This window comes from Lotus japonicus, chromosome 2 (genome assembly GCF_012489685.1).
Source record: "Lotus japonicus ecotype B-129 chromosome 2, LjGifu_v1.2".
Lineage (NCBI taxonomy): Eukaryota > Viridiplantae > Streptophyta > Magnoliopsida > Fabales > Fabaceae > Lotus > Lotus japonicus.
Genome location: NC_080042.1, coordinates 71,786,175 through 71,798,812, shown reverse-complemented (window position 1 = coordinate 71,798,812; position 12,638 = coordinate 71,786,175). Strand labels below are relative to the sequence as shown.

At 37.1% G+C, this 12,638-nt stretch overlaps 2 protein-coding genes across 2 annotated transcripts; one reads left to right on the top strand and one right to left on the bottom strand.

The window, feature by feature from the left end:
• Window positions 1-356: 356 nt before the first annotated feature.
• Window positions 357-6,485, top strand: LOC130739293 (alpha-mannosidase 2). Its single transcript, XM_057591547.1, has 4 exons — window positions 357-1,109; window positions 1,857-2,012; window positions 2,354-2,386; window positions 3,255-6,485. The coding sequence occupies exons 1-4, from the start codon at window positions 570-572 to the stop codon at window positions 5,988-5,990; spliced, it is 3,465 nt and encodes a 1,154-aa protein (XP_057447530.1). The 5' UTR covers window positions 357-569; the 3' UTR covers window positions 5,991-6,485.
• A 1,230-nt stretch (window positions 6,486-7,715) lies between these two features.
• Window positions 7,716-12,638, bottom strand: LOC130739292 (uncharacterized). The gene is made up of 15 exons (XM_057591545.1): window positions 12,389-12,638; window positions 12,195-12,292; window positions 11,931-12,031; window positions 11,745-11,823; window positions 11,581-11,641; window positions 11,456-11,502; window positions 11,218-11,310; window positions 11,028-11,118; window positions 9,979-10,027; window positions 9,541-9,657; window positions 9,297-9,444; window positions 8,718-8,810; window positions 8,580-8,648; window positions 8,241-8,283; window positions 7,716-8,116 (listed from the first exon to the last, which is right to left on the bottom strand). The coding sequence occupies exons 1-15, from the start codon at window positions 12,441-12,443 to the stop codon at window positions 8,016-8,018; spliced, it is 1,245 nt and encodes a 414-aa protein (XP_057447528.1). The 5' UTR covers window positions 12,444-12,638; the 3' UTR covers window positions 7,716-8,015.

Below are 12,638 nucleotides of genomic sequence, written 5' to 3'. Positions count from 1 at the left end.
AAATGAAGGAGTGGATGGTGGTGGAGAGCTTGGGAATGAAAGTGAGGTAGGAGAGGGTGAGAGAGAGGGTGGTCTGGAGGCATTGAGGAGGTTCAGGGGGGCTGGTGAGGGGTTGGTGAAGGTTGGTGAGGGAGGAGTAATGGTGGAAAAAGGGGGAATCCTGTCAGAGTTAAATACGGAAAATACCTTTCCGTAGTCATCAAAATATAATACGGAAAGTACCTTTCCGTATTCAGTTAAATTGAATACGGAAAGTACCTTTCCGTAGGGCACTTTTGGGTTTAAAAAAAAAGGGTGGGGCGCGCAGCCCTATAGGGGAGGCCCAAACCCAACTCCCGTTGATGCTACACAAACACAACACAACACAACACAACACAACACAAACACACTGAAGTCTTTGAATCTCCTTCCACCACCCCATGATCCATTTCATCATCAAGACTTGATTTTGAAGACTTCACCTCTCTCCCCTCACCATTTCCTGAAATGGGTTCCAGTTTTCTTCCCCTTCTTCTTCCCTCACCATAGATCCCCAATCGATCTCAATTTTTCTGAGTTAACAGAGCTTCATGGCCTTCTCATCGAGGCGTGGAGCAAACTGGAACCAATCGATCCTCCCATCATCAAATCCCAAATCCAAGACACCCAGAAAGCCAAGGAGACGAACCGTGCTCAAAGATTTCATCTCTGCCAATTTCTTCGCCATTGGCCTATTGCTCTCGCTCTTGTTGTTCCTCCTTATTCTCTTCCGATTCGGGGTTCCGAAACCAATCACGCACTTCAGGACCCGTTCTTCTCGATACAGAAAACCCCTTTCCAGGAAACCCTTTGTTTCTGGTGATAGTGGCAACAGCACCCTTTTGGGTGCCACTGTTGATATCACCACTAAGGGGTTGTATGATAAGATTGAATTTTTGGATGTGGATGGTGGTGCTTGGAAGCAGGGTTGGAGTGTTACTTATAGAGGGAATGAGTGGGATACTGAGAAGTTGAAGGTGTTTGTTGTGCCACACTCACATAATGATCCTGGTTGGAAGCTCACTGTTGATGAATACTATGATAGGCAATCTCGCCATATACTTGATACCATTGTTGAAACACTAAACAAGGTGAAATATGAGCTTTCTTCTTCTGGGGTTTGGAGTTTTTGTTTCCCTTTTTGTTTTATGGTTGTTGCTTACTTGCTTATTCCTTCACTTGATTCATGACATGATTTTGTTTATATGTCTACATATATATATATATATATATATATATATATATATATACATATATATATATATATCACTTCACATCACTTTAATTGACCAAATGTTATGCTTATTTAACTTGTCATGTAACTACCATTAACTAAATGACTATTGTTACTTGATAAAAATTCTTGCCACAAACCATATAATTGGAGGTAAATCTGTTGGTTAAATAAGTTTCATACTTGGTTTGTGTCAAGTAATGTGAAGTGTGTGAATATCGAGCATTACTCTGTTTTAGTAAACAATTTGGATTCATTGAGTAAATATAAGTTGCTGGGTTGACTTGTGATTGAAAAATGATAAAATTAATGGTACAATGTTTCATGATTGAACTAGTTAACTTGCCGCTTCAAAGCAGTAAATTATATACTGTGGCACTGCATGTGATAACTAAAGTGGTACCACTACACCTTAAGAGCAGATTCTGTTTTCTTTATTTAACAGTATTTAAATGTTAGATTACAGGAGAGAAAGAAGCCTCTCTGAAATGGAGAACATGTTGATTGTAGGCCTAGTTAGCTCCTTTTGATAAAATTTATTTTTCAGTTATAAGATTGAGATCAGCTCAAAATATGATTTTAACTATCTGTCTGGGATAATTAGGACCCTCGCCGAAAGTTCATATGGGAAGAGATGTCATACTTAGAGAGATGGTGGAGGGATATCAGTACCACAGATGTCATGAAGGAATCGTTTATCAATTTGGTAAAAAATGGGCAGTTAGAAATTGTTGGAGGCGGCTGGGTGATGAATGATGAGGTAATGTGATGTTGATCTTATGGCTCTTATCTTTTTTTTACACCATTAGCTTCTGCCTTTTTATTCTACAACTCCATATGTAGCTTCATTCTTGTTGAAGTAATTATAACAGGAGTTTCTGGGATACTTTTTATAATAATAATTTTGCAACTGAAGTTTTAAATTTAAGGAGCTTTCGATTATCTCTCCTGTTAACGAAATGCATGCTCTTGAAACATATGTCTTTGGAGTAATGATGTCTAATTAAATTAGAACCCCATCAAAGTTTTCTTGATAATGAAGCTGAGAGACAGTTTATTTTACGGAAATTTGACTTTTAAATTGTTTTGTCTTTAATGCAGGCCAATTCCCATTATTATGCTATAATTGAACAGGTATATTGAAAGCTTCATCCATCCTTGCAATTACATACGTTTTTTTATTTATTTTTGTCTGTTTTCCTATAAGCTGATCATTATTCTATCGTTACTTCCATGCTTTTCTTAGCTTTTCCGTAAAGTAACCTAGGGGATGGCTTGTTATATAATATTAAAAATGTAATCTATTCTGTCTTAAAGGTGATCGGTTATTGTATTAATATGTTGGTAAATACTAGGAAGTGTTAGTTATAGATAATATGAGAGTTTTGTAACTATATTACTTTGAAGTTGTGACTTTTAGTTAGTCAGTTGGATGCATGTTATGATGTATCTGATAATATTGGTGATAATTCAAATTTAAAATCATTATGTTATTCTTTCGTTATTTTTTTCTTTCTTATATTTTTTTAAAGATAACTTAAGAAGGTTTCATATTTTGATAAGTAGATTGACACACAAAATAAAAGTTTGAGATGTAATGTCTTTTCAACCGAATAAAAAGTTTTCCTGGATGCTTCTACATGTTGTTCTTTTTTTTTAGTATCAATTTATCATCTAAAATTGTTCTGTTGCAAGTAGTAATACCAAATAAGTTTCAACCCCACATAAAGAAGGTACTCAGTATATTGGACAAGCAAAATTCTAGAGAGCATAACTCTTTTCAAGATAACTGAACTTAGTTTCAGCGGAACACATTCTCTATGTAAGTGTGTATGCTGTAATTCACTCATTGATAATTTAATAGAATAGCTAATCATGTTTCCATGTTTAAACCTATCATGTCATGTGATTTCAAGTTCATGTAAGATACAATATTTTGTTGTACTAGAGATTTGTATATTATTTTTTGATGGTGCTTAATCTAAGGTCAATTATGTTTCAGATGGCGGAAGGAAACATGTGGTTGAATGACACCATTGGGTTCGTTCCTAGAAATTCTTGGGCCATAGATCCATTTGGTTACTCATCTACCATGGCATATCTTTTGCGTCGCATGGGTTTTGACAACATGCTAATCCAGAGGACCCATTATGAGCTGAAGAAGGAACTTGCGTGGCATAAGAATTTAGAATACATATGGCGTCAAAGCTGGGATGCAGAGGAAACTACTGATATATTTGTCCATATGATGCCCTTTTATTCGTATGATATACCTCATACATGTGGCCCAGAACCTGCTATTTGTTGTCAGTTTGACTTTGCGCGCATGCAGGGTTTTGTTTATGAACAATGCCCATGGGGACAATATCCTGAGGAGACTACTCAGGAAAATGTTCAGGAAAGGGCACTTAAATTATTGGATCAATACAGGAAAAAATCTACTCTGTACCGAACAAATACTCTTCTTGTTCCCCTTGGAGATGATTTTCGCTACATTAATGTTGAAGAAGCCGAAGCCCAGTTTAGAAATTACCAAACATTGTTTGATTATATCAATTCAAACCCCAGTTTGAATACAGAGGCCAAGTTTGGTACTTTGGAAGACTACTTTCAAACCCTGCGTGAGGAAGCAGAAAGAATTAATTACACGTCTCCTGGTCAAATAGGATCTGGTCTAGTTGAAGGTTTTCCTTCCCTTTCTGGTGACTTTTTTACTTATGCTGATCGGCAACAAGATTACTGGAGTGGTTATTATGTTTCACGGCCCTTCTTCAAGGCTGTTGACAGGGTACTTGAGCAGACACTTCGTGCTACAGAAATGATGGTAGCTCTAATACTTGGGTGCTGTCGGAGATCACATTGTGAGAAGCTTTCAATGTCGTTTTCCTTTAAGTTGACTGCTGCCCGAAGGAACTTGGCGCTTTTTCAGCATCACGATGGGGTAACTGGTACTGCAAAAGATCATGTGGTTATGGACTATGGAACCCGAATGCATACTTCATTACAGGACTTGCAGATTTTTATGTCAAAGGCTATTGAGGCACTCCTTGGGATCCGCTATGACAAGTTAGATCAAAGTCCTTCCCAGTACGAGCCAGCAATAGTGAGATCTAAATATGATGCTCAGCCATTGCATAAAGTGATCAGTGTTCGTGACGGTACTTACCAATCAGTGGTCTTTTTTAATCCTTTGGAGCAAACTAGAGAAGAAGTTGTGATGGTTGTTGTCGACAGTCCTGACATTACTGTTGTTGACTCTAACTGGAGTTGTGTTCAAAGCCAAATTTTTCCTGAGTTGCAGTATCATAGTAGCAAGATCTTTACTGGGAAGCACCGGCTTTACTGGAAAGTTTCCATTCCTGCAATGGGGTTGGAACCATATTATATCACCAATGGTTTTGTTGGTTGTGAAAAGGCCAAGCCTGCGAAGTTGAAAATTTTCTCTAAATCTAGTTCAGTTGGCTGTCCTACACCGTATTCTTGTGCAAAAATAGAAGCTGATGTGGCTGAAATCGAGAATCAGCATCAGAAGCTAGCTTTCGATGTAAGTTATGGTTTGCTGCAGAAGATAACCTTAAAAGATAGTTCTCCAACTATTCTAAATGAGGAAATTGGTATGTATTCTAGTTCAGGTAGTGGGGCATACTTGTTTAAGCCCAGTGGTGATGCCCAGCCTGTAGTTGAAGGAGGTGGGCAGATGCTGATCTTGGAGGGTCCTTTGATGCAGGAAGTATATTCTTATCCAAGAACAGCTTGGGAGAAATCCCCGATTTCTCATAGCACCCGTATATATAACGGTGAAACCACAGTTCAAGGGTTTGTCGTTGAAAAGGAATATCATGTGGAGCTTCTTGACCATGATTTCAATGATAAGGAGTTGATAGTTAGATATCAAACTGATATTGATAACAGAAAGGTTTTTTATTCTGATTTAAATGGATTTCAGATGAGCCGTAGGGAAACTTATGATAAGATTCCTCTGCAAGGCAATTACTACCCAATGCCCTCACTTGCATTCTTACAAGGATCCGATGGCCGGCGCTTTTCTGTCCACTCCCGGCAATCATTGGGTGTGGCGAGCCTTAAAAATGGATGGCTGGAGATCATGCTTGACCGGCGTTTGGTGAGAGATGACGGTCGGGGTCTGGGCCAGGGAGTGATGGATAACCGTGTGATGAATGTTGTCTTCCACTTAACAGTGGAATCCAATATTTCCGCGACATCAAATTTGGTTTCGAGCTCTTCCCCTCATAGCCCTTCTCTTTTATCTCACCGTGTTGGTTCTCACTTGAACTATCCATTACACGCATTCCTTTCCAAGAAGCTGCAGGATTTGTCTGTGAAGCCACCACCTAGATCCTTTTCTCCCCTTGCTGCTCCCTTACCCTGTGATTTGCACATAGTGAACTTTAAGGTTCCCAAGCCTTCGAAATTTTTGCTGCAACCACCCGAAGGCCCAAGATTTGGACTGATTTTACACAGGAAACATTGGGATTCTTCATACTGTCGGAAGGGAAGATCACAGTGCAGTAATCTGGCGGACAATCCGGTGAATCTGTTTGGCATGTTCAAGGATCTTACAGTCTTGAAGGCTAAAGCAACATCGTTGAATCTTTTGCATGAAGACCCAGAAGCAATGGGGTTCACAGAGCAGTTTGGAGATGCTGCACAAGAGGGGCCTGTTGCCATATCTCCAATGGAAATACAGGCCTACAAGTTGGAGTTGCGGCCGCAATAATAAAGTACTCATCATCGAATCATCACTGCTGATTTAAGCTGAACTACAGGGAAACAAGTTTTGTTCACTGCCCCATTAATGGTAGGGATGGATTATTCTTGGACTGCTTTCTCATATGAACACTTGAATTTAAGGTGATGCAGGTAAGAGAAGAGAATGTGAGGAAATGTCCATGCGAAAGAGGTGTTACCTTGGTTGAGGAAATGTGACACGGGACTTTTGTAGATTGCTGTTAAAAAGAAACATGGATGAGATTGTAGCATCTGCGGCTCCATGTTTGTTTAGTATGATGCTGTAGCATTTGTTTCAGTTTTCCTGGACTATAGTTAAAAAAGTTTTGCTTGATTGACTTACATGTTATGTTGTGTAAACATGTCTCTTAGAGACTAGAGATTCCATGTACAGATTTAATACGTCTATTTGTGTAACGGAGTGTATTCTTCTTTGGATTTGAGCTCAACAATTTGCAAAAATAAGGTTTACCATTCTTCACAATTATGAAAGCTTAAATTTGCAAAATTGACATTGAAGTTTAAATGTTCATTAGATTGTGTATTTGTTGTGGCTTGAACTTAGCTATCACAGGATTAAATCTTCTCCAGTGACATGACATAACTACTACTGGAGAAGGATCTCAGCCATCTTAAGTAAAATAATTTTTGGTGTGAATGGTTTGGGATCTTTCTTCTGTGGTTATGTTGCTAGAGGGGACTCGAGTCTTTTGCTACCACAGTTTATTAGTGGCCTACAATCTGGATTAGCCTTGTGGCTTTCTAGGGGAAGTTGCTGAAATGATTTCTTTTGGTAAAAGGACACTTAGATATTATCATTCACTTTACTTGTTAATTCATGTAGGCAATTTGGCAAACTAGTCAAATTGAACTGGATTTTATCAGTCTGGCTTTATGAACTACTTGTGGAGCTTCTCAGCTGCAAGTGAGTAGTATCTTTGAATTCACTTATAATCTGATCAGAATCCCTTCTTCTCACACAAAAACTACTTCCAGTAACACTTCTATGAGAATTGCTTCTAAATGTGAAAATTAACAAGTTCCAAACACGCACAAAGTCTGTTGTAAGTATTTTTGTTTTAACCATATTCTGGTTTAAATGAAATTAAGGTCCCCAGCCAACAGTTAAAGAAGGAAGTAACTAGCTCAAACCTTGGATTAAGCACTTTTGTTTTAATTTTTGGGCGTAGAAGAACTCTTGCACTTTGTAATTGAACTTTCACTTAGCAATTCTATTGTCCATCATTTGGTAACAGAATAATTGACAAGCAGCATATTTCTCTGAATCAACTTTTTCACTATTTGTCAAAATGTTGGACAATGCCATCAAAGTCTAAACATTATTAAATTGGTCAGGCTACTAGTTCAAGACCATTTGATCATCCTTTTAAACTGATTGAAAACAATCATGTATATTCAACAAGGTTAAATTTAATTATTTTTACTTTCATTGTCGGTTGGTTGGACTGTTTTGGTTTGGATGGAATAAAATAAAATGAAATCATTTTTTAGATAAAATTGCCCAAAAAAGGATGATATAATCTTAAAGAAAATAAAGGAATAAATGATAAGTGATATGATAAATGTGTCATTTCAACAGCAAAACCAGTTTAGTATTTGGCTCATGGTTAGACTTGGTTGGAGTTTGGACCATTCGATTCATAATCCAATTGGTCAAATCATTTGGTCCGGTTTAATAGTAACAATAGAGAAGTAACAACATAGGGATTATATTCTAGATATTATGTTGTTGCCTGCTCTTACTGTGTGGTATGTACCAGTCAAAAGTTTGATATACACACATAATTGGTTTTATTGGTCCATTCGCAGACATTAAACAAAATTAGCAGGATAACAAAAAAAATATTGGAATGTCAATATTCCAATTTTCCTGAACATGAAACTAATTTGTCACCCCTATATGAAACAAATTCGACAAAGAAAGGGAAAACTCATTATCAATATGCTTGAAACCTCTTCTTTTGATGCGTAACTAGTACAACACTCCTTAGCATTATAAGATGATTTCATCTTGCACACTGACATTAAGAGTCTTATGAGGAAGAACAATGCTGTTGGTCACCACAATCTCATCTTCAACTGTCACAGCTTCTCCTAAATAATTATTAGAAGGGGGAAAATAGGAACTAAAGTCAGTGCTACAATAGCAACAGAACAACCACTATGAGACCAGTGATATGAAACATAACAAGACAATTGTGCGGGCAGGGATGTTTACCTAAGATGGTTATGCCAAGCTTTGCATTGTAGTCACCATCAGCCTGAAACCACTCAAATCACCAATCGTCAGTCACAGTGAGCTCAACTATTAAAGGTGTCAGATTGACTAGAAATATCACTAAATAGTATTTATATTGCGAAGAACAATTCCTGCCCCTGAGCTAGTTTTCGAGGTTAACCCGAATATGAAGATCAACCAAAGGGCCACAAGTTTTCCACGGCCAATTAAAATTGGAAATCTCTAAGATGTACTGCCCAAATTTTCTTATATATAAAATTTGCTCTATATTTTGTTTTATCATATTTAGCACTAGTTTTAAGAGTGCCCTGAACTTGCCTGCACACGCGACCATCTTCCGAGTGATGACTTCCATCCAACAATTGAATTTAAAACCACAGCATTTTCCTGTCAGGAGAAAAGCCATATTGTTCATACATTGAAAACATCACATATCTTAGGCATCAAGTTCCTTACCTTAATTTCAACATCATCCAAGATCATACAACTGATTAACCGGACGCCAGAACCTACACGAACATTTGCTGAGATAGAAACGTTGGGACCAATCTGTTTCAAGAAAGAAAAGATTATTTTATATTCATGCCAAGTATTCAGATACACATAACCAGAAATTTTGGCTTTCTCCACAGTTCTGTTTGGTTTTACTTAGAGCCAACAGTTATAAATGCAATATGCACAGTTGTTCATCCAAACTTTGGTCTGAACATCTTAATGAAAAGCATGGCGTCACCATTTATCCATCATGTCCATGAAACAGTCCATTCTAACAAGTAGATTCCTGGACTTGTAAAATGGCATTAATGCATGCATAAAATGATTATTTGGTACAGTTTTAGTTTTTAGTTAAGGCCTTTCCTTTTGAGCACAAATCTGTGTAATCTTAGCCCTCAGGCTTCAGCGCTCTGGCAGGTTATTTCTGTTCAGTAGTTGGTAGTTAACAGCAGAAAATGTATCGATGAATTACCACTATTTTAATTTGTCAAAAAGAGGAAAGGATTTATGATATTGTGTTGGCGGAAAAAATGGAACTACCTTTGCAGATGGATGAACTTTTGCTGATGGATGAATATATACATCACCGACAATTTTAGCATTCGTTTTACCATCTCCACTGGCCAAAAGATGGGGTGAAGTATGCCTGAATTGTGCAAGATACAACTCCGAGCATTTCAAAGACATTCTGTTCATGTCAATTGTCTAATGTAAGTAAAACCCAATAACGGTCCAGTATTAAAGATTAAGGCAATATAAGACCTAAGAAGCCATGCAACCCTACCCTGGAGTTTTGATTTGCTCCCAAAAATCCTTTGTCTCATACGTATACAGTTGCTTCTTTCCAGCAAGAGGTGATAGTATATCTTGATCCAGTCTCACAAAATCAGCAGGAAGAGTCCTGAAGGAAAGATATCTTTATGAGCCTTGAAGATATTCCGTTTTTCAAAGGAGAAAAAATTGCAATGGAAAGGATGACTACTTTGGAATCAACGTGACATATCTGGACTATCATTGAGACATCAGAAATTAGAGGAATGAGAAGCAATAGGAATAGATATTTATTTTATACTGAACAACATTACTTTTAATCCCTATGGCTGAAAACTTAAGGAGTCAAGTGTGGAGACTCTTTCACATTTGAACCAAAATGTAAGGCCCATACATCCCATTAAAAACTGTTTTGAATTTGCTAAAAAAAATTCAGAGGTATTTAATCAACCTTGTGGCAGATTGGAGAGCTTCAAAGCTGGAAAGACGTCGTAGATTACCTGCAGCGCAGTTAATAAAATCAAGTTAATTTCCAATGGTGCAAGTTTATGGTGAAAAGCAAACAAAATAAAGTAAGCTGGTATAGTGAAAATCCTGAAAGCAAGCGCATAGATTTTCTCTGAGACATGCAAGTCATGGGTTGATGGAAAAAACATCATGTTCTAGATACATCAAATATAATGAAGCAGTGTTTAAAAAAATTGACTACTTTACTATGTGGAGAAGCTTATTGTCATATTAACATACTAGACATCTTGCATATTCTTCCCTGATTAACAATTGAGAAATCACTATGAAATCAGAGAAGGGCTAGGTCCACAATTTGTCCAAGCAAAATTTGTTTCAGCCTCAATCATAACCAGTATTGCTATGTTGATAAGACAGTTCTCATCATGTTTACTAGGCAAAAGCACTAGTTGGCAGGACAATAATTTTTTTTTTTCACACAAACAAAAGAGACAAGGCCATTCCCTACTTTGCAATCTAATAGTCTAATAGTCCCTGAATGAGCCAAGAAACATAATTGATTTGGATGATTGGAATTTCAAAGGTAAATTGTTCATGGCCACTTAGAAAATACAAGAGACACCAAATTTATTTCAGAACAGATTAAAAAATTAGAAGAGAGATAACGAAGAGCAGAATAAATGTATATATTGTAAGACCTATGTTTTAATAATGATATCTTGTAAAAGAAAGAACAGAATAAGGAGCATAAGCAGAGAAAAGCATGCATTATCTTGTGGACAAGTGTGTGCTTATTTGTGAGTTTGTGCCCTGGAAGATGTGAAACTGAAGTAAAGCGGAAGAAACCATATGTTTACCATGCAATACTTATTTGTTTAAAAATAAAATACTAAAGGTTGAAGCCAAGTTAAGTCTTATATATCATAGAACCAATTTATGAAACATAACACTTTTATAATTGACCCAACCAATTTATGAAACATAACACTTTTATAATTGACCCTCTTTAAATTGTGATTGAAGGAGACAAACCTCTCCCTTCTCGGATCCTAGATACATCTTCGATGGCAGTAAAAATATCGGGAGTGAAAATGTAGACACCACAATTTATCAAATCGCTAACCTGCATACATTAAATGGTTAATCTTTTCCAGTCATAGTCATAAACAAAAGAAGTATAGCTTAAATCAATCAAACTCCAGCATTAGATTGCTTTACTCACAAACGTCTCAGGTTTCTCAGTATAATGCAGCAATTCATGAGTGGTTGGATCAGCAACCAACTCACCAAATTGGTTAGCGGATTCGGCTGAAACCTACACAAGACATCCACAACCCCAGAAGGAGAATAAAAAGATGATTTTGCATTGAAAAACAAGGATGCATCAGTACAGAGACATATACCATCTGTATGTATTTTCTAAATGCAGAGGAATATACACAACTTTTTTAGGCACCAACCTTGATTACCAACATTGTCCCCATCCCACCATATTTTATATGGGCATCTGCAAAAGGAAACAAGAAATATTTCAGTATCATCATACTCCTAAAGAACTACAACAACTTAATATTAAGACACTTACCAAGCATGGATGGTAGAGGAAAACTGCAGCAAACATCACAGTTTAGCAGAAAGATATGTGACTGCAATCAAAATGTAGCCTACCTGTTAGAACATAGACATTTAAACATCCTAAAATTCATTACAATATCATGTAAAAGCAGTCATTAGAGCAGTGTTTCTAACCGGACTGTCTTCCATGATAATATCTTTAAAGTAGTAAAGGCCACCGGCTGAACCATGTGGTTTATCCTCCTTCAAATATCTAGATTGATATTATGAAACACATTCTGATCAGGTCGAGCATTTAACAGGGCTTAATCACATAAATTTTGTGTAATTATTAGAGATACATATTAATGCAGTAGTTACCTTACTGGCAATTTCAGCTCATTCGAAATTGAAGAGACATATAAAGCGAATTCCCGCTCCTCATGGAATCCAATGAGATATATTTGAGCCAAATTGGGTATCTATGAAAGACAAAGCAAGCAAGTAAAACACTCCAAATCTTTCAAGTTTCTAAGGTGAGGTTCAATTTGAATGTTAGACTAATGGGGACCACGATCAGTCACATTTGTTATATATACCAAGTAAGAAGTATCCAAGTCAACATTGAAATTGAAACAAGCATACCCTTTTACAAGCATAAATAGGATGATGAACCATTGGTTGGCCAGCCAAAGGGAAAAGGGGTTTGGGAGTGTTGAAGGAAAGAGGACGAAATCTGGTCCCTGCAGAAACAATTGAAGAAACATAAGGAAACCCAAAATCCCAATCACAAAAAAGACTCCAACTTTGATGAGAGAACAAGCAAAGATTGCATATACCTTTAGTGGGTCCACCCACCATAATGACAGCAACCACCTTCTCCGAAATCTCCATGACGAAATCACAGATCTTCAAGCTCAGAAAGCAGACTTGCTACAATGCTTGATTGAATTGTGGGATTTGAGCTTCAACTCAATTGAGAGAGAGAGAGAGACTACTGGTTTCAACTTTGAAGACAAACAAACGTTGTTTTGTGCCTTCGTGGCTGTTACTTTTACAGTTTCCCACGTTTGGACTTAAACATTCAGA